Source organism: Ambystoma mexicanum, chromosome 12 (genome assembly GCF_040938575.1).
Source record: "Ambystoma mexicanum isolate Mex_15411 chromosome 12, UKY_AmexF1_1, whole genome shotgun sequence".
Lineage (NCBI taxonomy): Eukaryota > Metazoa > Chordata > Amphibia > Caudata > Ambystomatidae > Ambystoma > Ambystoma mexicanum.
In genome coordinates, this window is record NC_090936.1 from 601,943,597 (window position 1) to 601,969,651 (window position 26,055).

The 26,055-nt window shown below is 47.4% G+C and overlaps 1 protein-coding gene across 3 annotated transcripts in view; it reads left to right on the plus strand.

Moving 5' to 3' along the window:
• Positions 1–26,055, plus strand: part of SSRP1 (structure specific recognition protein 1) — a 366,705-nt gene that overhangs the window by 243,868 nt on the left and 96,782 nt on the right. For all 3 annotated transcript variants that reach the window (XM_069628997.1, XM_069628998.1, XM_069628999.1), the window contains one exon: positions 3,359–3,404. In XM_069628997.1, coding sequence (XP_069485098.1) covers positions 3,359–3,404 — 46 coding nt within the window. The remainder of the gene's footprint in view (positions 1–3,358; positions 3,405–26,055) is intronic.

Here is a 26,055-nt window from a genome sequence, read left to right on the forward strand (position 1 = left end):
GGTGCGTATTCGGTTTGCTTGGTCTCAGTTTAAGGGGGGCAATTGGGTCCAGTGAGGTGGCCATGATCTTATTATATTCTTCAACCAGGGTCTCTGGGTCCAGGTTGTCTGGGAGTGTGTTGAGTGTCGGGAGTAGGTTTGGGATGAGTCTTTCAGCTGTCATATTCTTCTTGTTTCTTGTGAGGGTGGGCAGGGCCCTGATGGGTGGGGGTGGGGGTCTGTCAGTTAGCAGGCATGAGACCAGGTGGTGCTCAGTCCAGGCTAGTGGTGAGATATTTGTTATGTTCGCTAGACAGTTGTAATCGGCCACCCAATCGAGTGTTCTACCTTTGGAGTGTGTAGGTGACATACTTCTTTGCGCGAAACCTAGTTCCAAGAGAGTGTTGACTATAGTGCTGGCGGAATGGTCTTCAGGATCATTGTAACCCATATTAAAGTCATCCAGGGTGAGAACTTGGGTAGAGCTTGTAAGGTTGCTGGAGAGGATTGCGTTAATATCTTCATCAAAGGTGCCAATGGGGCCTGGCGGGCGGTAGATCAAATGGATGTTGAGAGCTTGGGTGTTTAGGAAGTGGGACTTTAACAGAGAGTGTTTCGCATGATAGGACATTGGTAGGTGTTGCTAGTGTCATGGTGAGACTACATTTGTGAATGATGGCAACACCTCCTCCTCTGGAATTGGGACGGTCTTGTCTCGGGATAGAGTAATTATCTGGGACTGCAACATAAGCATGGGACCTGCTGCTTGGTGTAGCCAGGTCTCAGTAATGGCAAGGTGGTCAAGGTCTTCTTTGAGGATCAAGTCGGCGATTTCTGTAGCGTGAGCTACTAATGATCTGGCGTTGATCAAGGCTCACTTTATTTTGGGGCTGGTGGTATTTTTAACGGTAGTAGTGTGGCACATGTCCTGTGTTGAAACAGGGGTAGCCTGGGTAGGGGAGCTGAGTGAAGGTCTAGGGTTGGAGTTTAGGGGCAGATTGGATTTTTTAGTAGAAGAACTAGGTAGAGTTTTGGAGTTGTGAGGTAGGCAGTGAGCGGGCGAGGGGCTCATAGATTTTGGCTAATCTGGCTCTAAGTCCTAGGTTCCTGTCGATAGTAGAATGTGGGAGACTGGTAAATTGTAGTGGTTGATGGTCATTTAAATCTGGGTATGAGGTCTTGGTATTAGGCATAGCTGAATATAGCATGTTAGGTAACTGAGGTAGCTGAGGAGCCATGCTAAACCATAATAGTGTTGAAAAGACTCGATGCAGGTAAGCAAATTGGTAATTAATGGACACATGCTCAGTGGTAGTGGCAAAAGTGTTGGGTGACCAGCGAGTTGGCTTGGTTAACACCGGTTAGACCGATGTACGTTGGTATGACACCTCAGTTGGAATAACAGAATAGGCTAAGATACATTAAGGTAACACCTGAGTAGAGCTGAACGACTTAGCTACGAGGCATTGAGAAGCACCTATAATGTTGCTAACTGTTAACACCTAGATTTGAGATAGAACAGTAAGGCTAGAGGCAAATAGTAACACCTAGATTTGACATCAGACAGTGTAAAGCAATATGGCTAGAGGCAATGAGTAACACCTAGATTTGACATCCGACAATGTGGCAGAGATGCGCAGGTAACACCTAGATTTAAGATAATGGGGCAGCACCTAGAATCAGATGATGCACAAGCTACAAAGCAATGGGGCAGCGCCTAGATTCAGAATAGTATATTTAGCTAAAATGCAATGTGGCATTTACATTTACATTTACATTTACATTTACATTTACATGTACATTTCAGGCATGGCAAAGCATAGGTAAAGCATGTGACAGATAAGCAGTGTCAAAGTTCATTATGAGGAATAAGCGTCGGTGCTGGTGTGCTGCAGACCGTGTCTGAGCTGTAGCTGGTGGCAAAGTTTAGTGGTACAGTAGGAGCATAGAGTACAATGGTGGTTAGATGAAGGTTCAGAGCCCCGGCTGCAGGGAGGGCTGTATGGAAGATGAGAGCAGCATGCTTACCCTTCTTGGTGAAAGCGCGTCATGTGGTAGGCAGGGGTTGTGGCCCCTGGGCTCGACGGCGTAGACAGGCTTGAGATTGGCAGAGATGCCTTTGTTGTGTGCCTTGGTGGTGGGCCGGCTCCAAGCCTGCCGGCTTGTGGTTGGCTTGGAAGTAGGGGCGAGAGGCCAATCAGATGGCTCGTGGTGCTGTGGGGCCGGATAGGCTGATGTGGATATAGCGGTCGGCCATCTTGGAGGGTGGAGGAGCCTTGTGGGTGCAAATGGAGTAAAGGTGCACTCCAGGTAGTAAAAGGGCGATTCCTGGTCAAAAAGGGGCCAGTGAGGTATTACAATGCAGCGCAGATATTATTAATTAATTCCGCCGAGGGCTGCCGAAAAAGCGCATTTGTGCTGCTGCTTTTATAATTACAGCTAAAGGGGGCTTAAGGCTTACCTTGAAACATGCAGGGCATTTTTGGCTGAGTACTGCTCCAGCAGTAGATAGAGGGAGCTCCTGCTCCTCCAGGCTCGAGGGTCCAGATGAAATCCTGAAATCCAGTTCTGTACTCTGCCGTTTGAATTGGGTATATCTAAATTATTTTCCGTCCTCCACTCATCTTTACTGCTTTGGGAGTCTGTCATAGATGAGGAATATGTTGGAGGACACAATCCATTCGAAGTAAGTTACTTACCCAACTGATAACGTTCTTTCGAGTGGATGTTCAACATATTCCTCATCGCCCTCCCAGCCTACCCCCTCAAGAATTTCTCATGCCATTACAGCTAATGTGCAGTCGGTTTGGCGCTCTGGACATGGGTGCCACACATTGTGAGGGGGAGAAACAGGAACTGAGGCTGCGGGTGCCTTGTCCTACTTGGAACATCTGTTGTCACCCTCTACTGAGGCCCTCGAGGGACATCAACACGACGCGAGGGCGCCCTCTGCCTAAAAAATCTCCAAAGCAGCACAGCTGTGGAAATTGCATGTCGTAGATGAGGAATACGTTGGAGGAACATCCAGTCAAAGTAACTTGTTCATCTGTGGGACTGAATCTGTGGGCGACATTGTTACAGGGGTTTCTTGGGATCAGCACTCTATTCTGGGGGGGAGGGGGGTGGTTGATATAGATGCACTTTACAGCTCTGGTTGTCATGCCAGTGGGCTCTAGTCTAAGCAAGTCTTTGAATAGTGTGCGCGCGCTAGTGTTTCTTCACTAGGGGTTTAAAATGTTTTCCAGCCAGTAATCAATTCAATGTGCCAGAACACGAGTGTTAGTGTGAGAGCACCTGGAAGATAGCTTTGCTTTAACCCCTTATTCCACCCGCTTGCTGTAGATTTATATTCATGCCTAGTTTTTTTTGTTTTCTTCAGATGAGTCTTTTAACCCCGGAGAAGAGGAGGAGGAAGTGGCTGAAGAGTAAGTTTCTTCGTTATTCATGGGGGTTTGCCCTCATTGCCATGTGTTTAGACCAATCTTCCCTCCATTCCCCCACTTAAGTGTGGTAATTATTTGCTTTTTATCTGTACATTATTTTCTCCAGCATGGGTTCTGGTATGGATTCACATGCTCATGAATATTCCTCGTCTGGCTGGGACTCCTCGGTAAAAAAGTTTCTCTTTAAAACTGTATTTCAAATGGATTGTGTTCTCCCACGCATTCCTTATCTTTTGATATTTCCAATGTCCATCTTTGCTGCTTAGGAATTATTTTTTCAGCAGGGTGCGCTGTGCGTCAATGTCTGTCAATTCGATGTACCTTGAAAGCCTCTGTCTCAATGTCGACATCACCGAAGGTATATGTAGCACACGCAGCACCCGGTGGCTTCAGTTCTGTTTTTCTGCGCTAACGCTTCGGATACGGTACGCTTTGTTCCTTGTGAGGAAAACAGTGGTCAAAGTGAGCAGGAACAGTCGGGAGCGGTGCTCCTATACTTTTTAAAATTACCTTGTACAGCTCCTATACTTTTATTTTAAAAAGAAACCGTTCCGGAATGGTTTTAGTGTAGGAAGAAGTTGAAACCTTCACTTTCAGTGCACTGCATTGAACGTTCCCTTAAACAGCAGGTGCAAGTGTTTGGGGGGTGTATTGTGTGTGGGAGGGGTTGTGGCAATGGGGTTTGTGGAGAGCAGGGGCAGGCCAGCAGGGAACATAGTTCCACTACTTCTTTTCGTACACTTCCACCACTGGAAGAAAACTTTCGAGTACGTGTATATTCACGAGAATGGCTTAGTCATCGGCGTCTGCCACTCCCAAGTTGGGTTTCAAGAAATGCTGCTCCTGCGGTGTGAAAATGTCAGCTACGGACCCCCATATGATATGCCAATGGTGTTTGGGATCCACTCGTCCATCATCGGAGTGTGAGGACTGCCTGTCCATGATGTTGAAAGCCATGTGAGCACGCAAAGGGAAGCTTGCGGCAGGTAGGAGCAATAAATCCCCTTCGACTCTGTCGAAAAAACTTTGCACGAGTCGAACTGTTTCTCTTCGCCATAAGAATAAATGATTGCGTAGTGGTTTCCACCACTCGTCATCGTCTAGACATCGTAAGAAACGCCACCATAGATTGCCATTTTCCACATCTTCCTGTTCCTCTCCGGAACGGGTCATTTGCCTACTAAATCTGCCTCACAAGCCCAGTGGGAAGAGTTTAGACTTAAGATGTTGAAGTTGTTCGAGAACGCAGCCTTGTCCCTCAAGGCTACACCCAAAAGACCTCATAAGCATAAAAGATCTGCGTCTTCGGACCCGGCGGGCAAAACTCCTCGAGAGCGATCGAAGGATCCCTCTTGTCGAGGAAAAGTCCCTTCGAGGACGGAGTTGTCGACCTCATCGATGCCGAGACGCAACATCAACACCGTCTGGGTCGAAAGGTGCACCACTGGTGCTGAAAAATTATGAACAGCCATCTACGCTTCGAGCTCCTCGACGCCACAGGTGTCGAAGCCGTCGACAGTCTGGACGATTTCGGCTGCTTTGACCACATATTATGACATCGACTACAATGGAGAAAACGTATAACCCTCTGCCTAGGTACAATTCTTTCAAGTCTCTCTCCTGCATTTATGAGGACTCAGAAGAATCTTCAGATGAATCCAGGCCTTTTGGTCTCGCCATCAGTCCCTGAAGCATTAATTTCAGAGGATTCCAAAATAAAGAATTTGCAAGAATGCCTGCATGTTGCCAGTGGCTTGGGTACATCACCAGAGGTTGAATTCGGCAGGGCAGACTCCATTGAACATGCAGATTACATATAGACATTTGATGTCGAGTAATGGAATATATGGGTTGGTCTAGACCGACAACAGTCTTTGAGCAGGACGACTTAACCGACATTTTGGACAGGGGACTCCAAGAGGACCCAATTGTGCCATTCCATGCAGCCTTGCAAAGGAGTGTGGCTACCAACTGGGAGTCGCCTGAAGTTCTTCTGACTGTCAATGAGAAGTTGACTTCGAAATACATAAGAGTTTAAAGTTCTGATCCATTTTACTTGTCTAAGCACCCAACACCAGAGAGTCTGGTGGTTCAAGCTGCCACCTCAACCAGTAGACAGAATACCTACCATACAATACCTCCGGATAGGGATAAGGGTTACGATGCCCTAGCCAAAAACAGAAGTATGGCCTTGAAATCGGCTAATGACACGTGCACGCTGGCAAGGTTTACTCTCACCCTTTGGGAGTGCATATCCATGGCAGCTGACAATATCCCCGAAGGGGAGAGCGAGTCAAGTTTTTAAACATAGTCAATGATGGGAAAGATGCGATTTTGCGAATCCCTCCTGACTGCTCTCGTCTCTGGCAGTATCAGCAGAGCTATGGCGGCAAGTAGTTATGCGTAGGTTTGCCTGGTTGAGAAAGTCAGGATTTTCCCCAGACTTACAAGCCAGACTTCTCAACATGCCCTTTGACGGCATTCATTTATTCAGAAGCAAGGCTAATGAGAGTTTGGAGAAACTGCAAACTTCTGAGGCAGCAGCCAAATCACTTGGTGCTGCAATCGGACTCCAAACCGCCCCATGGGTACACCCAGGAGGGGTATGTCCTTTCGTCACTACTCCACATTTGGAAGGGGCAGAGGACAGCCAGCTCAAAGAGGCCAAAGAAGATTCCCCCGCGGTGGACGGGGTAGAAGTACTAAGGCCGCAGCGGCTACCTTGCCTTCAGTCACTGCGTCATCCGCCCCAAAACCTCTGAGGACTTGTTCACAAGACTGCAGTGGGAGGCAGACTGTCGCAGCATCTGACAGAATGGCAGGCTATTACTTCAGATGCATGGGCATTGGAAACAGTTGCCCAGGGTTACTGCCTTCCCTTTCTAAAAAAAAGTCATCCACCGGGGAACAGTGCTTACAAAGTTCCAGATTCGCTCCTTATGCAGGAAATACTAACCCTGCTAGAGAAATATGCTATAGAACCAGTACCTGTAGCAGAGAGGAACAAGGGTTAGTACTCCCTGTACTTTGTAATCCCCAAGAAGGACAGATGATTGAGACTCATCTTGGACTTAAGTTCCTCAGGAAGGACAAGTTCAAGATGGTAACCCTTTCTCAGATCCTTCAGGCCCTCCAGCTTTAGGATTGGATGGTATCATTGGAACTTCAGGGTGCTTACTTTCATGTGCCGATCCATCACAAGCGCAGACCGTACCTGAGGTTCGCCGTTGGCGGTTTTCATCAGTTTCGGGTTCTGTCATTTGGGCTGACCTCTGCCCCAAGTGTGTTCACCAAACGGATGGTGGTTGTGGCAGCGAGTCTCGGGAGAAGGGGGAATTCACGTTTACCCCTACCTAGACGATTGGCTGATTGTGCCAGTCCCACATGATACCATCACAAAGACTCCAATTCATTGGGGCCGTCCTGGTTGCATCCCTGGGAAAAGCCTCACCACCTGTGAGGGCTCAAGACAGTCTGCAGATGTTGATCAAATTCCAAAATGCCCAGCAGTTACCAGCCTTCGATTTTCTGAGGTTGCTCAGCCTCATGGCATCCTGTATTTTTCTGGTGCCAGAGACTCGCCTGAGAATGAGATCTCTCCAGTGGCCTCTCAGGACTCGGTGGTCCCAATTCTCAGGAAGGATGTCAGACCTACAAATCCCGAGCAGTCTCACAGGACCTTCAGTGGTGGGCTTGTCGGGAGAACTTGAAAGAAGGCAACCATGGCCGGAGATAACAGTAGTGACGGATGCCTCACTCACTGAGTTGGGAGCCCACAATCAGTGGTTGTTGGTCTCCATCGGAGTCCAAACTACATGTCAACGTTTTGGAGCTGAGGGCAATCGGACTAGCGCCTTTCTGCCATCTGTACGGAGAAAGAATGTCCCGATAATGACAGACAACACAATGGCCATGTACTACCTCAACAAGAGAGGTAGTGTAGGGTCACTACCACTGCGCAGAGAGGCAATGCAGCTCTGGTTCTGGGCAATACAAGAAGGAATCTGTCAGCAGTTCATCTAGCTGGAGAGCAAAGCACGACGGCGGACGTTCTGAGCAGGCAGAACAGTCTCCCACATGTGGAAACTAGCTCAGGAAGTCCTTCAAGAGATCTTCACCCTTTGAGGAACCCCTCAAGTGGATCTGTCCGTGACTGGTGCCAACCAGAAGTATGAGCTGTACTGCTCAATGGAATTTCCCCCGAGAGGAGCTCTAGGAGATGCGATGCGTTCGTGGTGGAGTGGTAATTTCCATTCCTTTACATGTTTCCTCCAGTCCCCCTATTTCCTCACGTAATCAGGAGGTTGAGAAAGTTCAGTAAATCCTTTATCCTAGTTGCTCCGGATTCGGCCAGGAGGACATGGTACCCAGACGTTTTGGACATGTCCACATACACTCAGATACGTCTTGCACAAAGAGAGGACCTTCTCTCGTGAGAGGCGAGTCAGGTTCTCCATCCGGGTATCAGGACGATCAGCCTTCAAGCATGTTTTCTGAGAGGCTGAGATACAAGGATTGGTACGACCCGAACGAGGTTATGCAGATTTTGCTTTCGGCCAGAAGGCCAGCAACTAAATCGTTGTACTGCTGCCGTTGGAATAAGTTCTGCAGCTGGTGTAGAGAAAAGAATGATGGCCCATTTACATCTAATACACCGATGGTGTTATCCTTTTTGTTACATCTAGCTAATCTTTGCTCCAGATTGGTGCCATTAAGGCATAACGGACGGCGCTTTGAATTTTTAAGCGCACTTCAGAAGAAGGTTCTTACTTTCAGATACCTCCTAATAGTACACATTTTAAAGGGATTGGAGGGAAAACGTTTGTCAGTCCCTTTTCAAGTCCCAGTCTGGTATCTCAACTTGGTGTTGAAGTTTGATGTGTGCTCCTTTCAAGCCTTTACACTCTTGTCCTTTGAGGCTAACCCTAAAAACCATCTCTTTAGTTGCTATTGCATCTGCCCGAAGGATAAGTGAGCTTCAGGCTTTATCCTGCAAGTTTCCTTACGCTGTCTTTTATAAAGATAGTGGTGCTGAAGGTAAACCCCACTTTCCCACCCAAAATTGTCTTTAGTTTCATCTCAAACTGTCATGGCCACAGGCCCCAGAACACAAAAACTACACCATCTAGTGATGGGGGCAATGGGTCACTTGACTCACTTATGTCCCTTTGGTGACCCATAAACACAGGGGCCCTGGCTGGACTCAGTCATGGTGCCTTTGGTGCCAGGCTCATAGAGATGTGAGCAGGAACTCTTTATTTCAGTGCAGGAGTGCTTTTATTTTACACAAACTTTCCAGGAGCTGAAATCCTTTATTCCAGAGAACATCCTCATGTGCTGACTCATCGGGTGTGGCAGGCTGAACCTGGTGGGCGTGGCTTCAGAAGCTCAGCTATGTAAGCTGCTCCATCCTTAAGGCCGGTGCTTCACGTTGCTGTGCACTCGCGTGCAACGTGACGCTCACCTCCGCTTGGACCAGTTTACTTATCTTTGAAACCGGGCGTTCTCCTGCATACTCACCCCCAGGAAAGCGGTGCTTCATCTGCAGACTCCTCTCCTGACATCCAGTGATCTTGAGCCAGACGCCGCAGCACTGCACTCCGCATACACGAACTCGGACCCTGTGAAGAAGAAGAAAGACAAGGTTAGAACATCTGGCCTAGGGCCGCACCGCATTTGAACCCAGCGCGCCCCGTAGTTAACAATTTACCAGCTACTGTACCGCCGCAGCTTCGTTCCTCGTTCCCTCTGGCTGCCGCCTGGAACTCTGCAGCTTCTGCCGGGCCGGCAACATCACATGCAAGGGAAGAAGGCGAAAGAGCAAACATCAAAAGTGGAACGGACATCAATACAAGACGACAAACTTTACAATACAACAAACCGACGAGGAAAGACAAAGGCAAACAGGAACACTTACCTGAAGTATAGTGGCTTAGTCGCAGCAGGACTGGACTACCACGTGCAAGGGACCAGTGAAGGAACTCGGTCCAGATCATAAAAGCGCCCCTACCAGAAGCAGCAGGACGGAGTGCTCGCCAAAACTAATCAACAGGAACAGTCCCAGCAGCATCAACTATTACCACCAGTCACCACATAAGCGCAGATGGGGAAGTCGGACCCAAGCGACCTCACTGTGGGAGGGCTACAACCGTGCCCTAACGCCTCTACAGAGACCAGGTGAGCGTAAAAAAAAAAAAATATAACGTTACCATCGTTTTACCCTCCTCCTCACCCTGGGAAGGAAGAGGAGAGGCTTCACAGGCTTGACCCTAAATGTGCACTGAGCTTTTATATATCTAGAATGGCAAAGTTAAGACAGGATGACCAATTATTCATGGGCTATTTGGGTCACAAATTGGGTATGGCTCTCACCAAATGGACATTATCCAGATGGATTATATTGGCAACATCAGAATGCTACAGACTGGCAGGAAAAGATCCTCCAGAAGGCCTAATGGCTCATTCGACTAGAGGCATGGCAAATTTATCTGCATTACAGAGGGGAGTACCAATTTGTGCCGCTGCCACATGGCCGTCTTTACATACTTTCACCAAACATAGTTTAGACTCTTCCTCGGGTAAGGAAACTGTTTTTGTTAAAGCAGTGTTGCACTCGCCCATGAAATCTATTAAATTGTCATGTAAAATTCTGATTCCCTCCTCCAGTAAAACTAGAAACTACCATGGGAGTATATCCAAAGATGAGCAATACATGCGAGGACACAATTCATTCGAAGAACAAGTTACTTATACCTTCAGTGACGTCGACATCGAGACTGTCTACTAGGCCTACGAGGGACATAGTCGACAGGCATCGACTAACCGCGCCTACTGCTGAAAATTAAATTCCGAAGCAGCAAAGCTGGATATTGGAAATATCAAAAGACATGGGAGGAACTTCCAGTCGAAAGATCGTTACCAGGGTAAGTTAGTAACTTCTCCTCTAAACCAATCCTTGTCCTGTAGGTCATACTGCCCCAACCAATGACAGTCCTCTCCCTAAACTCCACCCCTGGTGGCCATTTTCAGATTTTTATGGCACGCTTCAGTGTTGGGAGTACTAAAGTTGCTCTTGCAGCTATTTTCATGCTATTTCACATTTTTGCCATAATGTTTTAGACACATTTTTTTTGTTGTTTTGCTTGATCGTCCTCGACGAACACACTTCCGGCGAAGATTTACATCCACGGTCTGATCATCGAAGTTTCGAGAAGGCCTGGCCTTGGGCCTACTTTGCGCCTTTCAGACACGACTGAGGAGAAGGAAAGCTGAAGCTTCTTCAAACTCTGTGGGAAGTGTGGCTTAATTAACGAATTAGTGGAGGATCAGTATCATAAATGCTTATATTGCCTGCATCCGGACCACGATGAGGAGGGATGTGAGGTGTGGTGTGGTTTCTTGAAGAAAACGTACTGCTGCAGCAGACTGTCAGCGTGGCTCAAGTCGAGCAAGGCCACTGACTCAGTCTCCGGGCAAGGTCAAGCCTCATCTCGGACTGGCTGGTCCTAGGAGCAAACTCCCTCTGGGAGTAGGTTGATATCCTTTAAGGACACCCTGTTTGCGTGGGTCCAAGAGAAGGCCAAGCTGTGCGACGCTGGCTCAATTGGATTTGCTGCTGATGTGGGTCCTAGGTAGGGCAGAAGGCGATCGCCATCACAATCATCCTCCATTGTGAGCCTGCCGACGAAAGGGGCCTCTTCAAAAATAGTCCCTAACCCCGCCCGAACTGTGTGTCTGTGGATAAACCGACACAGGACAAGTCCAGAGAGAACTCCTCAAATCGAACTAAGACCTTGCAGCCTGCCAGGTCAGCTGAGTAAATGACGGTGCCGCCAACGAGGGCCTCGACAACCACATCAACGGAAGCGCTAAAAGGAGTGGATCCGCAAATGAAGCGTCTGCCATGCCAACCCCACGAGTGTCCTGACCCCCGAGGCGAGATACAGGCGTGAATCAGCGACAAAGGCAGCAGCCACTCCGGAGTCGGGGAAAGAACATGCGACCGCATCGACCAAGCAGCCTCTTGAAGGGGAGAGAGATTGACTGTCCCACCGCTGGAACCTCTCCGGTACGTGGACCCACGGCTGCTCCAGATGGACCTGAGCAGATTTACTCAAGTTCCGTCGAGGTAGACAATCTGCAAAACGATTACTACACAGATCACGAAGGGGCAGGATCTGGGGGCAGTGGACCTAGGTCCCCTGCTCGCAAGAGAAGATGCGTCGGCTCAGACCTGACGCCACTGGCTCCTTTCACCCCCAGACCGAGGGACATGTTGCTGGATATTCTAACGACTCCGCACACACTGGTCACCAGAAATCAAAGAGCCTCCGGGGTTCAGCCCGCCCCCATGGAACGAACGTCTAAGGGGGCACTGGTCCTCGCCATCATCAGACCCCTCCACCACCTCGTTGCGACATGACCCCAGCCGGAGCCCTGGCTCTGCATCACAGACACAGGTACGGACACTGCTACGGCTACATGTGCTGGCGAGGACGATTACTTTCACGGCTGCCGGATAAACATCACACACGGACGAGCCCTGTAGGGCCTCCCCACCAGACTAAGTTGGAACTTTTCATTCCATGATGGCAAGGGCCTCTGAGCTGTTCCAGTTGGTTCCCCAGGAGACTAAGAAAGAAGAGTCGAGAAGGAATACCATGTCAGTTTCCTTCCTGGATGACCTCTCCAAGCGTGACCGATTGAGCACTGAATCTGGTACCCTGTACTTTTTCTCCAAAGTCTCCGCCCTCGCCCGACTCTGGTCTCTGATGCAGCCAGGAAGCGCTCTGCTGCAAATCCCAAGTTTGCAGCCATGGTACCTGCATAACAGGAGGCGAAGAAGCTGAATATATAATGGGCAAGAGGATCATTTATACAGCAGCCTCTACCATCAAGGCAACTAACGCCCTAGCCATTTTGTCCCGATATGACCGGAAACTATGGTACAAGCTGGGTCCTATTCTAGACTCCCTGCCAGAGGACAAGAAGGTCGAGGCACTCAAACTTTTTCAAGAAGGGGACGTGGCCTCAGACCACGCCATCACAGTGGCAGTGGACATTGCGGACACAGGTTTCCACCAGATTGGGAACCGGGTGTCCCTGCGTCGGCAAGGTTGGTTGAAGGTTACAAACTTCCGCCAGGACGTTCAGGCTAAGGTACCGGATATGCCGTTTGGCGGGGGAAAACTTTTCGCCAAGGCAGTCAATGAGTTTACAAGCAATAAAAGCTGACACGGAGACGGCACGCTCACTTGGATCCTTAAAGCAAAAACAGCTGTGGACTGTGCCGGTACAGCCCACATGGCAGAGCTCCGACCCCCAAGCAGGACTAAACCGGCCATGGCCTCTGGCCCCCACTTATGCATCCCAATGGGAGGCCGGCTGTTGAAGTTCATCATCATGTGGAAAAAGATCACCACGGACAGATGGTTGCTGGACACTCTGGTACGGGGGCACACCTTGGAGTTCCAACCCAGGTGTCCTAGTATTTCATTGATACCGCGACAAGAACAACACGGACCACAGCTTCTGCTGGAGGTGGGCCCATGTTACAGAAAGGGGCAATAGAACATCTCTGGAGTATATTCCAGATACTTTCTGGTTCGAAAGAAAACAGGGGGGGGGGGGTAGGTTGGAGGGCGATCCTGGATCTGCGTTGTCTCAACAAGTACTTAGTCACAAAAGTTCCAGATGGTCACGTTGCAGCATGTGCTCGGGCAACTGGAGGAAAGGGTTTTTCTGATGTCGTTGGATTTGCAGGACACCGAATTCCACATCCTAATTCACAAGAAACACAGTTCTTACAATTTGTGGTTCAGGGTCATTACTACCAGTTTAAGTCTCTGAGTCAGCCCGACAGTCTTTACAAAGTGCCTGGCCCTGGTGGCAACGTATCACAAGGCATCCACATATACCCGTACCTGGACGACTGGCTGTTGAGTTCCTGCTCACACTCTGGCAAGCGAACACACATTGAGGACCATACGTCTGCTTGCGCAGTTGGGGTTCTCCGTAAACTATCCTAAATCCTGCTTGACGCCATCTCGGGACGCGCTGTTCCTATGTGCCCAACTCTACATGGTGACGTGTTTGGGGTCTCCTTCGGAGGAGAGGGTGAGAGCCATATAAGGAAAAGTGCAGTGCTTGTCGGCATAGATGGTGCGGTCCCTGCTGGGCATGATGTCTTGCCTTGCCCGCCTCTGTAGACTTCACATGAGACATCAACCAGGAGTTCCGTCGGGCAATACAGTGGTGGGGTGTAGGATGGCATCTCGTCCAGGGGACTCTGTTTCAAGTTCCGCCTTACCAGCGTACAGTCACCACAGACGCCTCTCCTGAAGGATGGGGCGCCCATACCAGACAGTTGTACGCCAGGGCCTTCTGGCAACCGGAAGAGAAGGGCCTCCACATAAACATCCTGGAACTTCGGGCCATATTCTGGGCCCTCAAGTCTTTCCTGCCATCACTGAAGTGCAAGGTGGTGAGGATCTTCACACAACGCCACCACCATGTTTTACATCCAGAAGCAGGGCAGAGACCCGCTCACCGGCTCTCTCCAAGGAAGCCCAGGATCTCTCTCTCTCTGGGCCATTCGGCAGGGCATGTTCTTAGTCCCTTTACACCTGGCGGGCGTTAACACCATTACGGACTTGCTCAGCAGGGAGTTGCTTTTCTGCCATGAATGGGAGCTTCGCCTGGACCATGTGGACCTTCATTGGGTCAAAACCCAGATCGCTATCATCGCGGCCGCGGCAAACGCCAAGTGCCAGAAGTTCGCCAGCAGGTTCCCTCAGCTGGGGAGCATGAGGGATTCTTTCTCGTTAGTTTTCCTAAATTTCCGCTCGTGCTACATATTGGGTAAGAATTGGTGCAGTCACACTGTGTGAGACTACACAAAACTTATCTGCTTGGTATTAGGTAACCCACATTTTGGTATGGGTCTGTACTACACAAGTTGGTAGCGTGACTGAGCAGCCAGGCCTATCTCAAGAGGGGTAAATGTGAGCTGTACAAGTGACATTTGTAAATACAAGTAACACTTACTCAAGGTTTCCTTTCTAGTTCTTTATTTAGCCTGTTTTAAATCAGCATTCTTTAAAAAGGCAATTTGCTGTAACAATTCAAATATACTTTAAAATTACTGTTAGGCAAGATTGTATGCAGTACCCTTTGGGTGCCCTACAACAACCCTGACCTCCTGGCAATAGGAACCCAACCTTTGGTATAAGTCTGTACTACAAAGGTTGGTAGCGTGATTGAGCAGCCAGGTTTATCTCAATATATTCCTGCTCTTGACTATTAGATCAAGGGCGTCTCTCGCCCGGGCGTCCTAAGCGAAGGGCACACGAAGAAAAAGGCAATTCCTGTTTGGACCTGATCGGACCAGGAGGACCCAGGGCCCGACCCCCTGCTCAGACAGCAGGTAATCATGCACCAACATGTTACTCCCTCTATCCCCACAGGCCATCCCCACCCCCTCTGGCCCCCCTGTGATGTTCCATTGTGCCCCCACCATTCTCGCACACAGGTGTTGCCTGTTTTGCTTGATTCTTCTACCCTGTCCCCCCCCCCCAACCTTCCAACCCCACCTCAAGCATACTTCTGCAGGAGTCTGTAAAGAGACCGCCAGACATGGTAAGTAGAAAGCAGTTTATTTGCTCTGTCTTAAGCAGTATACTATAAGACCCCCAACACAGTCAGCATCCAGGGTACAACTGACTAAACTCAAGCATAAACATATTGATGTCTTATCATTCCAGAACGGCACAGGAACAAGAAATCTATTCTGGAATCGGAGATAGCTTGCCATAAACATAGCAATGGCAGAGACACATAGCAACAACAAATCATAAAGCATTAGTCCTTTATACAACACATCCCCCTCCCCTATGAAATAAAATTCTTTATTGAGAGAACAACCAACAAAATGAAAAAACAAGAAATTGTAATACAAAGTTCTATCTTTTTACTTTTGCAATTCTGGACTAGCACCAAATTTGACCACTCTCTACACACAGCATTTTTGAAAACTTGCGTAACTCTAACTGGTTCTGTATAAAGTGGCTCCCCTTTCTTGGAGATGAACGCTTTCCTTATCCTCACCCAATCTCCCGCTTCGACCACAGTGGTTTTCCTAGGATGTTTCTCATTCACTTTTTCCACCCATTTATCTTTTCGAGCACCCATCTTTTTCTTTACAACATCCACAACCACATCTGTCGCTCTCGCTCTGCCCAACCAAGCTGGCGCCACACAAGTGTTCGCCTTTCGCCCTCTCATAAGTTCAAATGAACTAATTCCTGTTTCTACTCGCTGAGCCATCCTCAACGCATACAACCTGTCTCTCACTGCAACTCTTTTGTCCAAACCACATGCATTCGCTCCACGAATAGCATCCATAATACATCGATTCACTCTCTCAACCATGCCATTAGCTTGGGGACAATACAAAGGCGTTCTTTTGTGTTTAATTCCACATTTGTGAAGATACTCTATAAATAGCTTGCCCATGAATTGTGGACCATTATCAGTGAGAATGCTTCTGGGTAAACCCTCCCTCTCAAACACATCCTCCATGAATTCAATGATACCCCGACATGTGACTTCCCTCAAGATCCTAAATTCCGTCCATCTCAAACATATCAACCATAACCAAGATGAACCTTCCTCTACCGGCACCCATGTCTACTGGACCAAGCACATCCATGGACAAATCTTGCCACACTCCCTCCGGTATACTTGTTTTTCCCATAGGCTGGGTTACCGCTATCACATTTTTACCTGACTTAATACAATCATTGCACGCACCGACTACCTTCTCAATCTCACAATCAATCCCTGGCCACCAGTAATCGGCTTTGACAACCTTTTGTTTTACAAACTCCAATATGTCCCTGGTGGGCACAGTTTCTCAACTTCCTTCTCAGACAACCTGGAACCACCAACTCATTCCATCTATATAGTAGCTCACCTTTTACTGACAGTTTGTTCCTCACTTCCCACATTGCCCTTTCTTCACCAACCAAAAGTCTTTTCTCTGGCCATCCGTCCACCACAAAACCTATAATCCGCTTCCACATTTCATTTGACTTAAGACTTTGAATCCACTCTAGTTTCTGTATTATACCTTCCACAGTTGCAAAAACCATTTCATTCTCGCCACACATTACTTCCACTATCATCTGTTTTATCTTCCAACTTCACCCTCGATGCATGGTCAGCCTGTACATTCTCTTTACCAGCGACTACTTCTATTTTAAACTTATGACATTGTAGCCTGGTTACCCAACCTGCCACTCTCCTTGAAAGCTTGTCGAGGCCTTTACTTTCAAAAATTGCCTTAAGCGGTCTGTGGTCTGTTCTCAGGATAATATCTTGACCCCAAACACATCTCTATGCCCCAATGGCATGCCAATGCATCTTTTTCCAGTACAGAATAGTTTAATTTTGCGCCTCTCAACATACGAGATGCATGCATTACAATCGTCTCTGTGCCATCGACATCCGGCTGCAACATAGCTACTCCTATTCCTGTGTCACTAGCATCTACCGCCAGAATGGTTTTCTTTCTCGTATCAAACATTGATAGGGGTTTAGCCATATCAATTTTTCCTTTCATTTCTTCGAATTCTTTTTGACATTCATTACTCCATTCAAACTCAACACCTTTCCTTAACAAAGCTCTCAAATTAATTATGGAGTCAGCATAATTTTCCACAAATCGGTGATAGAATTCAATAGTGCCAAGAAATGATCTCAGTTCAGCCTTATTCTTGGGTGATTGTGTTTTTAAAATTGACTCAACTAAATTTCTTTTTGGTTTGAGTCCTTTCTCAGAAATTTCATGACCTAAATAATCAACAGTTTGTGTCATAAAAACACATTTTTCACCTGTTATCCCTCTCGCCTTAAATATCTTACGAACTAGGTCCAGTCTTGTTTTCAACTCAGATTCATCCTTCCCACATATCAAAACATTGTCCTGAAAACTCCACATTCCACCAACATCCTTCAATAATTTGTCCATAACCTTTTGGAATACAGAAGATACTGATACCAATCCAAATGGCATGCGCTTAAACGGATAGATTCCCTCATAAGTAATAAAAGCTGTCAATTTGCGAAAGTCTTCATCTAAACTGATCTGATGATACGCACTCGCCATATCAAGCTTAGCAAAATATTTTACACTCCCTATCCTACTCAACAACTCTCCCATATTGGGAAGGGGATGGCGATCCGCTACAACACACCGATTGAGTTCCCTTAAGTCGATGCATACTCTCAAATCCCCATTACTCTTCTTCACCACCACCACGGGAGATATCCACTCTACTGCCCTAGCTGGCTCAATAATTCCCTCTTTCTCCAGTTTCATCAACTCATCGCGCACAGCCTTCTGCATAGACGGGGGCAACGGTCTAAGCTTTGACGCAACGGGACTACTCCCTCCTCTTATCTCAATCTTGTGTACCATCCCTTTGAGACATCCCACTTTGTTACAGAATACTTCAGGGTATCTAGCTACCATCTCACATTTGGCTCTGTTATTAAGCACAAAGGGGTCACTTACATTGAGAAATTGCTCTTCAATATTGGGATCTAACTTAATTCCCAAACCCCTTTGCTCCTTCCAACCTAACAGTGTTTCACCTCTTTTAGTGACATATATTTTCCCGTGTGTTATTCTACCCTTGAACTCTGCCACACAACATCCCAAAATCTCTTATCTTCATTGTATCCTCCGGGTGTTTTATCAGAAGGAGCTAAACATCTGATATTGCCTCCAATTACATTTTCGAAGACTATCTTGGACATCAATGTAATTTTTGAACATGAGTCAGCAAGCATTTTAACTGAATGACCATTTACTTCTATCCATGCTGAGGGATGTTCACACTCATCGGACCCCGAGCACTTTAACATATGGACTGTAACTATTTCATTCTCAGAAACATCAGCCTCTTCAGACGACACACCATCATACTCTTCAATTAAGTGTTCCCTTCCCACCCCCAATTCAAAAATGTTTGCAACAATTCTCAAAGTGCCCCCATTTCTTACACAAACTACAATTCACATGTCTTCCGGGACAAATGGAAGATGTGGATAAATGTCGTGAACTCCCACAACGAAAACACAATCTATCCTCTCTCTTCGCCTTAAATTGGGTAATGTCTTTTTGAGGACGCTTGTTAGGCTGCTCGCCACCCCCACCTTTAGTTTGGGTATTCTCATAACGCTTATTGGGCTTGGTTTTAAGTTTCTTCTTTTCCTTCGGGAAACCTCACTTCTTGTCGCCAACCCTCAATACCTCAACACCCAGTGGTGGTTTATTTTCTTTAAGTGACAATTTCGCCACACACTGTAGAGTGTGCTCAATCCTCTTCGCTATACTAATAACCTCATCCAAATTGGGATCGTCCTTCAACCAAATCTCCCCTCGTATTTTATCATTAGAGCAATGAATCATAAATGGATCCCTTATGTTCTTCTAGCCCACCCCCAAATTTACAATTTAGTGATAAATGCCTCAAAGCAGTTATATAGTATTCAACAGATTCTCCCTCATGTTGACACCTCATGCCAAAGTGATATATCGCTCCAGTACCGTGCTTGTTTTTGACTCAAAATGCTGATCAAGTTTGATTAAAGCTAGATCAAAATCATGTCACCTCTTCCAAATCCAACTCAGCAATATCGGGAAGTGTCATATATCCTCTGACCTTCATGGCCCAAAAAATGCATTAACATCGCTACTTTGCGTTCTACAGACATTCCATTTCCACATGTGGCCTTAACATAATGAAGAAAACCTTTCTACCAAGGGGCCCACTTGATTTTTGGCGGACCTGGTGTGGGCATAAACACGAGGACCGGGTACTCCAGACACAGCCATGTCTGTCTTTTGCTTTTAGCAGGCTGTGAACACCAGTGACTTCCACCAGGACTGGAATGCAGACTATAACATCAATGAAATGCACTCACAGTACCAACATCCAAATGTTAAACAGTAACTCGTGGAGGACAGTTTAATGTCACTGTGAACCTTAACACTCCCAATTAAGGAAACTTTCTGTTATCGATTCCTTTGTGGATCTAATCTTTCCCAGCGAACATGTAAAATAATCTTCCTCCAAAAGTCAGGAAACTCACACTTCCTCACACAGGGAACGCACACTCCCTCACCTGTGTTGCCCCTGGGCAATATTCACTCGCTCGCCGTCCCACAGGGGGCCCTGGGCGAGACTTCGCTATTTTCCTTTACTACGCTCTTGTCAACTGCCGGCGCCACATCCACATTCAGGCAGTCGCGTATCCGACGAACGCGGATCTTCGTTTCCGTGTTGCTACAGCTGACGCCACAGCCAGCGTAGCAGGTCCCGTGATAGGCGCGTACAGCCCAAAACTCCTTCGTTTGGGGTCACGGACCGCAGCGCCGCCTGCAAGTAACCCTTCGCTCGCCATTACTGAAGAGCAAGGAGAAAAGCGGATGGCCGGCAGAACACGCCAGAATACCGCTGCTTAGGCACAGATCAGCTGGGAGTCGAGGAAATGGAGAGCGATATCCTCACGCAATACCTGCAGCCTCGGACTCCGTTCACCACCAGCATGCGATCGACGTCGGAACCGGCAACACCGCTCCAGGAACCAATTTGCGGGCCTTCACGAGGCTCTTGGAACTGGCAACCCCACTCCAGGAACAAATTTGGGGGGCTACCACGAGACTTCTTCCGGGCACCGCACGGCAAAATTAATCTCCCTCAGACACTCCTGGCATCTGGGGACTTGAGCTAATCCGCAAGATCAGGGAAAGCTCCTCCAGGATGTTGGGTCCCACTGACCGCTCCCGACTGTCCCTCACCAGCACCACTACCAGACGCAGTTGGGGGGTCTTGGCTTCAACCGGGATTCATCCTCAATCCCATCCTCGTCGCCATTGTAAAGAGACCACCAGACATGGTAAGTAGAAAGCAGTTTATTTGCTCTGTCTTAAGCAGTATACTATAAGACCCCCAACACATTCAGCATCCAGGGTACAACTGACTAAACTCAAGCATAAACATATTGATGTCTTATCATTCCAGAATGGCACAGGAACAAGGAATCTATTCTGGAATCACAGATAGCTTGCCATAAACATAGCAATGGCAGAGACACATAGCAACAACAAATCATAAAGCATTAGTCCTTTATACAACAGAGTCTGTCCTGATGAATTCTGGTTTCACTATCACCGTCTTGTGGCCAGTGCTGGATTTGACTTTTATGGACGGTTCACGGTGTCACCCTTTCTCAACTCTCCTGCTGAACTTCCTTTGCATCTTGTACTGGTGGCCCTGAATCATGCTGTTCCCATCTTTATCTTGTATCCTGGCTGGCAACATTGTGTTACTACTGACTCCTGCAATTGTATTCACTCCCCTCTTGCTTCTCCACCCTTGACTGCTAACTCGCTGTTCTCTCCTCCTTTCCCCTTCTCCCTCTTCCTATCTCCTCCTCTTACTTTCTTCTATGCACTTACTCTATCAGAATTGTCCCTGGACCTATGATGATAGCAGCCTTGCCTGTCTCCTCCCTTATACCTTTACTGGTTTTTTCTTCTGCACCCTTCCCCCCGACCCCCCCCCCCCCCGCACTATCTGAAATGTCATCAGGCCTAGTATGATGGTCGCTTGTTTTGTTCCTCCCCAACCTTTCTGCACCCCTCTCTTCACCTTTTGTTTTTCTTAGGCTCTACCAGAAATGTCGTCGGGCCTATTACGGTAGTCGCCTGTCTGTTTCCATTTCCTTCCCACTCTCCCCCTCAGTTCCTTATCTATGCCTTAGCTCTTGCACTATCTGAAATGTCGTCAGGCCGAGTACGATAGTTAATTTCACATCCTTACTGTTCATGGCCTGTAAGAATGTCATTGTATTTTCCCTTGTTCCCTCCCTTGCCTTGAAGCGCTTTGAAACACATTGTGTATAGGCGCTATATAAATAAAATATCCTATCATATATCAAGAGGGGCTACTGAGCTGTAGGGGAGTTACAGAGATTCACAGTGACAAGTATTCAAATAAACTCTTACACGCAAGGTTTCTTGAATAAACAATTATTAATTTATCAGAGTAAGCCTTTTTCAGAAGGGGGCAATATAACAGTAACCATCAAATATACTTGACAGAATACACACTCTTTATATTTCTAAATCGGTAAGTACCCTTTTGGGATGGCCCACAGACGCAACCTACACCCTCAGGTGACTTCAATAGCTAGGGTGCTGGGGACATGAATATATTACTGTTGCATTTAGAATATTCTTGGGATGTGAAAGGAAAAGGTTATTGGAACATACAAGAGACCACAAATATTCTCAAGCAGGCAAATACTTTTGGATCCTCCAATAAGAGTCTTTCAGTGTAACAGGCTAAGCCAAAGTCAATGGGCAAAAGTCTATATGGGCTGAAGCACTTCTTTGCAGGGAAGTAAGAAAAGTCTTTGCACAATGTTTTAGAAGTCTTTGTAGAAAAAGAATCCATGTAGGGCCACAAGCTGTTAGACTTGTGAGTAGTAGAAGATGCAAGCAACTCTACAGCAAGAGGTAAGTTCTCTCAGATTTTACAGTACCTTTAGATTGAAGAAAAAGTGCAGCAGATGACTTCTGTTCCTGTGCAACTCTGCAGATCTCACTGTTCCTGGGCCTCAGTCGTGGGGACAAGAAGGAGGACTTCTGGGGACTCCTGCACTGCAATGGGACGGTCACCGCTCGCAACCGGCAAACTTCAAACAAGTGGCTGTTCGGTGTTTCAGATCCTCGCGTCGACCGCCAATAGCAACACTGCGGTTCCTGGCTGTCGAGATGGGCTTTCCTTGCTTCTGGCGTCCCGCACTCTGTTGAGGGAACTCGGGCTCGGCAGTCCTGCTTCCTGGGAATCCTGAGGATCTTCCTGGAGCTCTTGGCCAGCTTAAAAGCAACGCACACGAACTGTAGTTCCTCTCCCTGTCTGTTCGGTTTCCAGCAGCAACTCTGTGGAAATTCAAACCGCTCTGAGAGGATGTCCAGATGGCTTACTTTGGAGTTGATTGGTCCCACCAACTCAAACCAGAAGTCGTCCTGGCAGGAATTCTCTATCGATACGAATTTGGAGTTTCAGCACAGCAGCAGGGCTTCACTGGGCAAACCAATGGTCCAGGAGTTGCAGCAGGCTTCCTCTTCAAGTTCTTCTTTGGTTCCTTCATCCAGTGGTCGACTCTGCCTTCTAAGCCAAAAAGCCTTGTCTTTTATGCAGCTTGCTCCCATTTAGTCCAGCCTAGTTGTCAGTCACCCAGCAGGATGGCTGTCCTTGCCCGACAGTCAGCTGGCCAATCACCAGTGTGTGCATTTGGGTCTCCTAGGAGACTACACACAGGGATTTTCAGGCACCTCCCTCATTTCCTGCCCCGCCAAACACCCTGGAGCCAGAGGCGGGTTTCACTCGTGAAACCCGCCAAAGACAAAACGAACAAAGGGACCAAACTTGGTTTGGCACGCAAATCTTAAGGACCTTTCCACAAAGAAATGGCGCAAAAAGACCGGGGCATTTTGACAAAAATTGCACCCAGGGGTGCTTTACCGTGGCTGCGAACGCAGCCCGCGATAAAATCCCATAATGGTAGTAAAACGTAACACACTGCCACCAGCCCTTCATCGAGGAAAGGGTAACATTAAAATGTTACATGAGAAGCTACACAAAGGGGATACTAGGAAACCCCTCAAGCGCCCTATTGTAAGATGGTGTGTGCTAGGTCTAGAAAGTTACAAATGTAAGGAAAGTCAATTTCAGTTTACTGCTCTGGCAAACAGTAGTTTATCTGAAAGACTTCCCTGTGTCACTGCCCTGAAGGTGCTGTGTGACACAATGTAAACTTTGATGCCTATGGAGTTTGCCAGACTCCACAACCAAATGAAACCGAGAACAAAATCACATTAAAATGCGTGAGAGTGTGTGAAAGGGAGTCTCGCTCTCTCTAGGTTAAAAAATCGAGTCCTCAAAATCCCTCAAAGTTGCTGGGGGTCTCTAAGGTAGAGGGAATTGGCACATTTCTGAGAATTCCCCGTAACTATTACTTTTCAGAATCAAAACAAGTTGGTGGATATGCTTCATACACAATTTCTGCACCCTGAGGTGACTTCAATCAAAAAGACAGTAATGGCATTTATGCATCACATTAGTATACTTTGCAGATTCTGAGTTTGCAGAAAGGAAGGGGTTAGGGGAGTAAGGTTAGAATAGTTTCTCAGTAAATGTGAGGACATCTAAATCTTCCAATGAAATCTAGATAAGCCTTTCCTAGCAGAACCAGTACACAACAAGCTACCACCTATGAGCGACCAACAATATCAGTCAATGGATTTAGAAGAGCGCCTTTAGGGAGCCAGAACAGCCAGTCATTTGGAACAGTCTATGGATCTGATGCACTTCTTGAATCAAATTCTTTCACAAAGTTAGAGAGTTTAGTAAAATCACTTGTAGGGTCACAAGCTGTTGAACTTGAGAAGGAAGTTGAAATCAACTTGAAAAAGGTAAGCCAATGCATTTCCCAAGTGAGAAGAGCGTGGCTAAAGGAAATAAGGCAAGTACGCCAAGCCTTAACAGTACCTCTGGTTAGAAGAGTGGGCCAGCTGGATTCAGTCTTGCTACAGCGGTGCAGACCCTGGTTCCTAAGCCTCTGTCGTGGGAACGAGGGAGGACGTCTGGAGGGCTCCTGCGGCAGTACTTGGGCGGTCGCAGGCAGCTACGAGCTCTTTTCGATTCAGCGGCACTTCGCGATTTCAGCGCTTAGCAAATGCAAACAGCACTGATGCAGATTTCGGACACCGGTTGGACTCTTTGCTCCCTCGGTCCTGCACTCTGGTGCGGGGACTCTGGAGGTCCTGCTTCCAGATGGCCCTTGAGTCTCCTGGATCATCTATCCGTATTCGTTCCATGGCAGAGGTTGCACTCTCCTAAGGGCACTCGACCCCTGGCATTGGGCTCACAGCAACGAAGAAGCACATCCAGTCAGGGATGGTGGTCCAGTAGAGCTTGTCTCTGGGTTGGTTGGTCCCATTAACCCAAGGGGAGAAGTTGTTCCATCCGTAGCTGCTTTGTTGAGGTGAAAAAGGTCAGCATAGCAGCAAGGCTTCACCGGGCAATTCAAAGGTATAGGAGGTTGCAGCAAGCTTTGTTCACGGTTTCTTTGTTGGGTGATTCTCCCAGTGGTCGAGACTGCCTGCAGTACCAAAACTCTTGCCTTTTAAAGCAGGTTTTTTCCCATTCATGCACAGCCTAGGCTTTCAATCACATCCTGTCCTTCCAGACACACTGGAGCCGGGGACAGGCTTCAGAGCTGAAGCATGCCAAAGGCAAGACAAAGTGCTCAAACCTGTCTCAACGCACAGAGTAAAACTCAAGAAAGACCTCACAAACATAACATGGCGAAAAAAGACCAGGGCCATTTTGACAAAATGGCCACCCATGGGTGCTATACTGCAGCTGAGGGTTCAGCCTGCAGTAGAAAAGCGCAATGGTACGAAAAAGTAAACCACTGTCACCAGCCATTTAAAGTAGTGAGGGTAATGTTAGGCAGAGTTTGTATGCAGTACCCTTTGGGACCACTACACACAACTAAGACTACAGGTGTAAGCAAAACCAATCTTTGGTATAAGTCTGTACTACACAGTTTTTGGTAGCAGTGCTGAGCAGCCAGGCTTATCTCAAGAGGGAATGTGAGCTTGAAAGATGTGACACAGAGGTCTACAATCACAGGTGTTCAAATAAACTCTTACACTCAAAGTTTCTTGGTTAAACAGTAATTTATTCAACAGTCAGTTATAAAACATTCACTAGAAGGAGGCAGTTAAATATCACACACAAATATACTTAAGTACTAGACTCGTTAAGTTTCTGAGGCATTCAAACTACTTTGAAAGAGGAGCAAAATGGCATTTAGAATACTTTGAAGGAGGAGCAAAAAGCAATAGGTTCAGAACATAAAAGGATTACAATTTCTTAGACAGTGCAGATACTTTGAGTTCACCAGAAGAGTCAATTCAATAGGCTAGGCCAAAGTCAATGGGCTAAAGTCTTGGATAGGATAAAACGGTTCTGGTAATAAACGGTAAAGTCTCTGTAGAAGTTCTCAGAAGTAGTTTGTAAAATGAAGAATCATATGTTGGGTCACAAGCTGATTAGGCTTGCTAGTTGGGAAAGTTTCAAGCGCTTTCACTGCGAGAGGTAAGTACTCTCTCGTTTCACAGTACCTTACAAATGAAGAAAAAGATGCAGCTGATGACTTCTGTTCCTGGCAGTTACTGCAGATCTAGCTGTTCCTGAGCCTCAGTCGTGGGGACAAGAGGGAGGACGTCGGGGGGACTCCTGCACTGGGACTGGTCAAAGCTGGCACTTGGCAAATCTTCAATCCTGGTAGCTGTAGTAAAGCACACAAACTGATGTCCCTCTCCCTGGTTATTCAGTTTCCTGCAGCGCACTGACAAAAATACAACCAGCTCAGAGAATGGTATCCAGGTGGCTTAGTATTGAGTTGATTGGTCCCACCAACTCAAAGGGAGAAGTTGTCTTTGCAGGGCTTCTTCAAGCTCGTCTTCGGTTCTTTCATTCCAGTG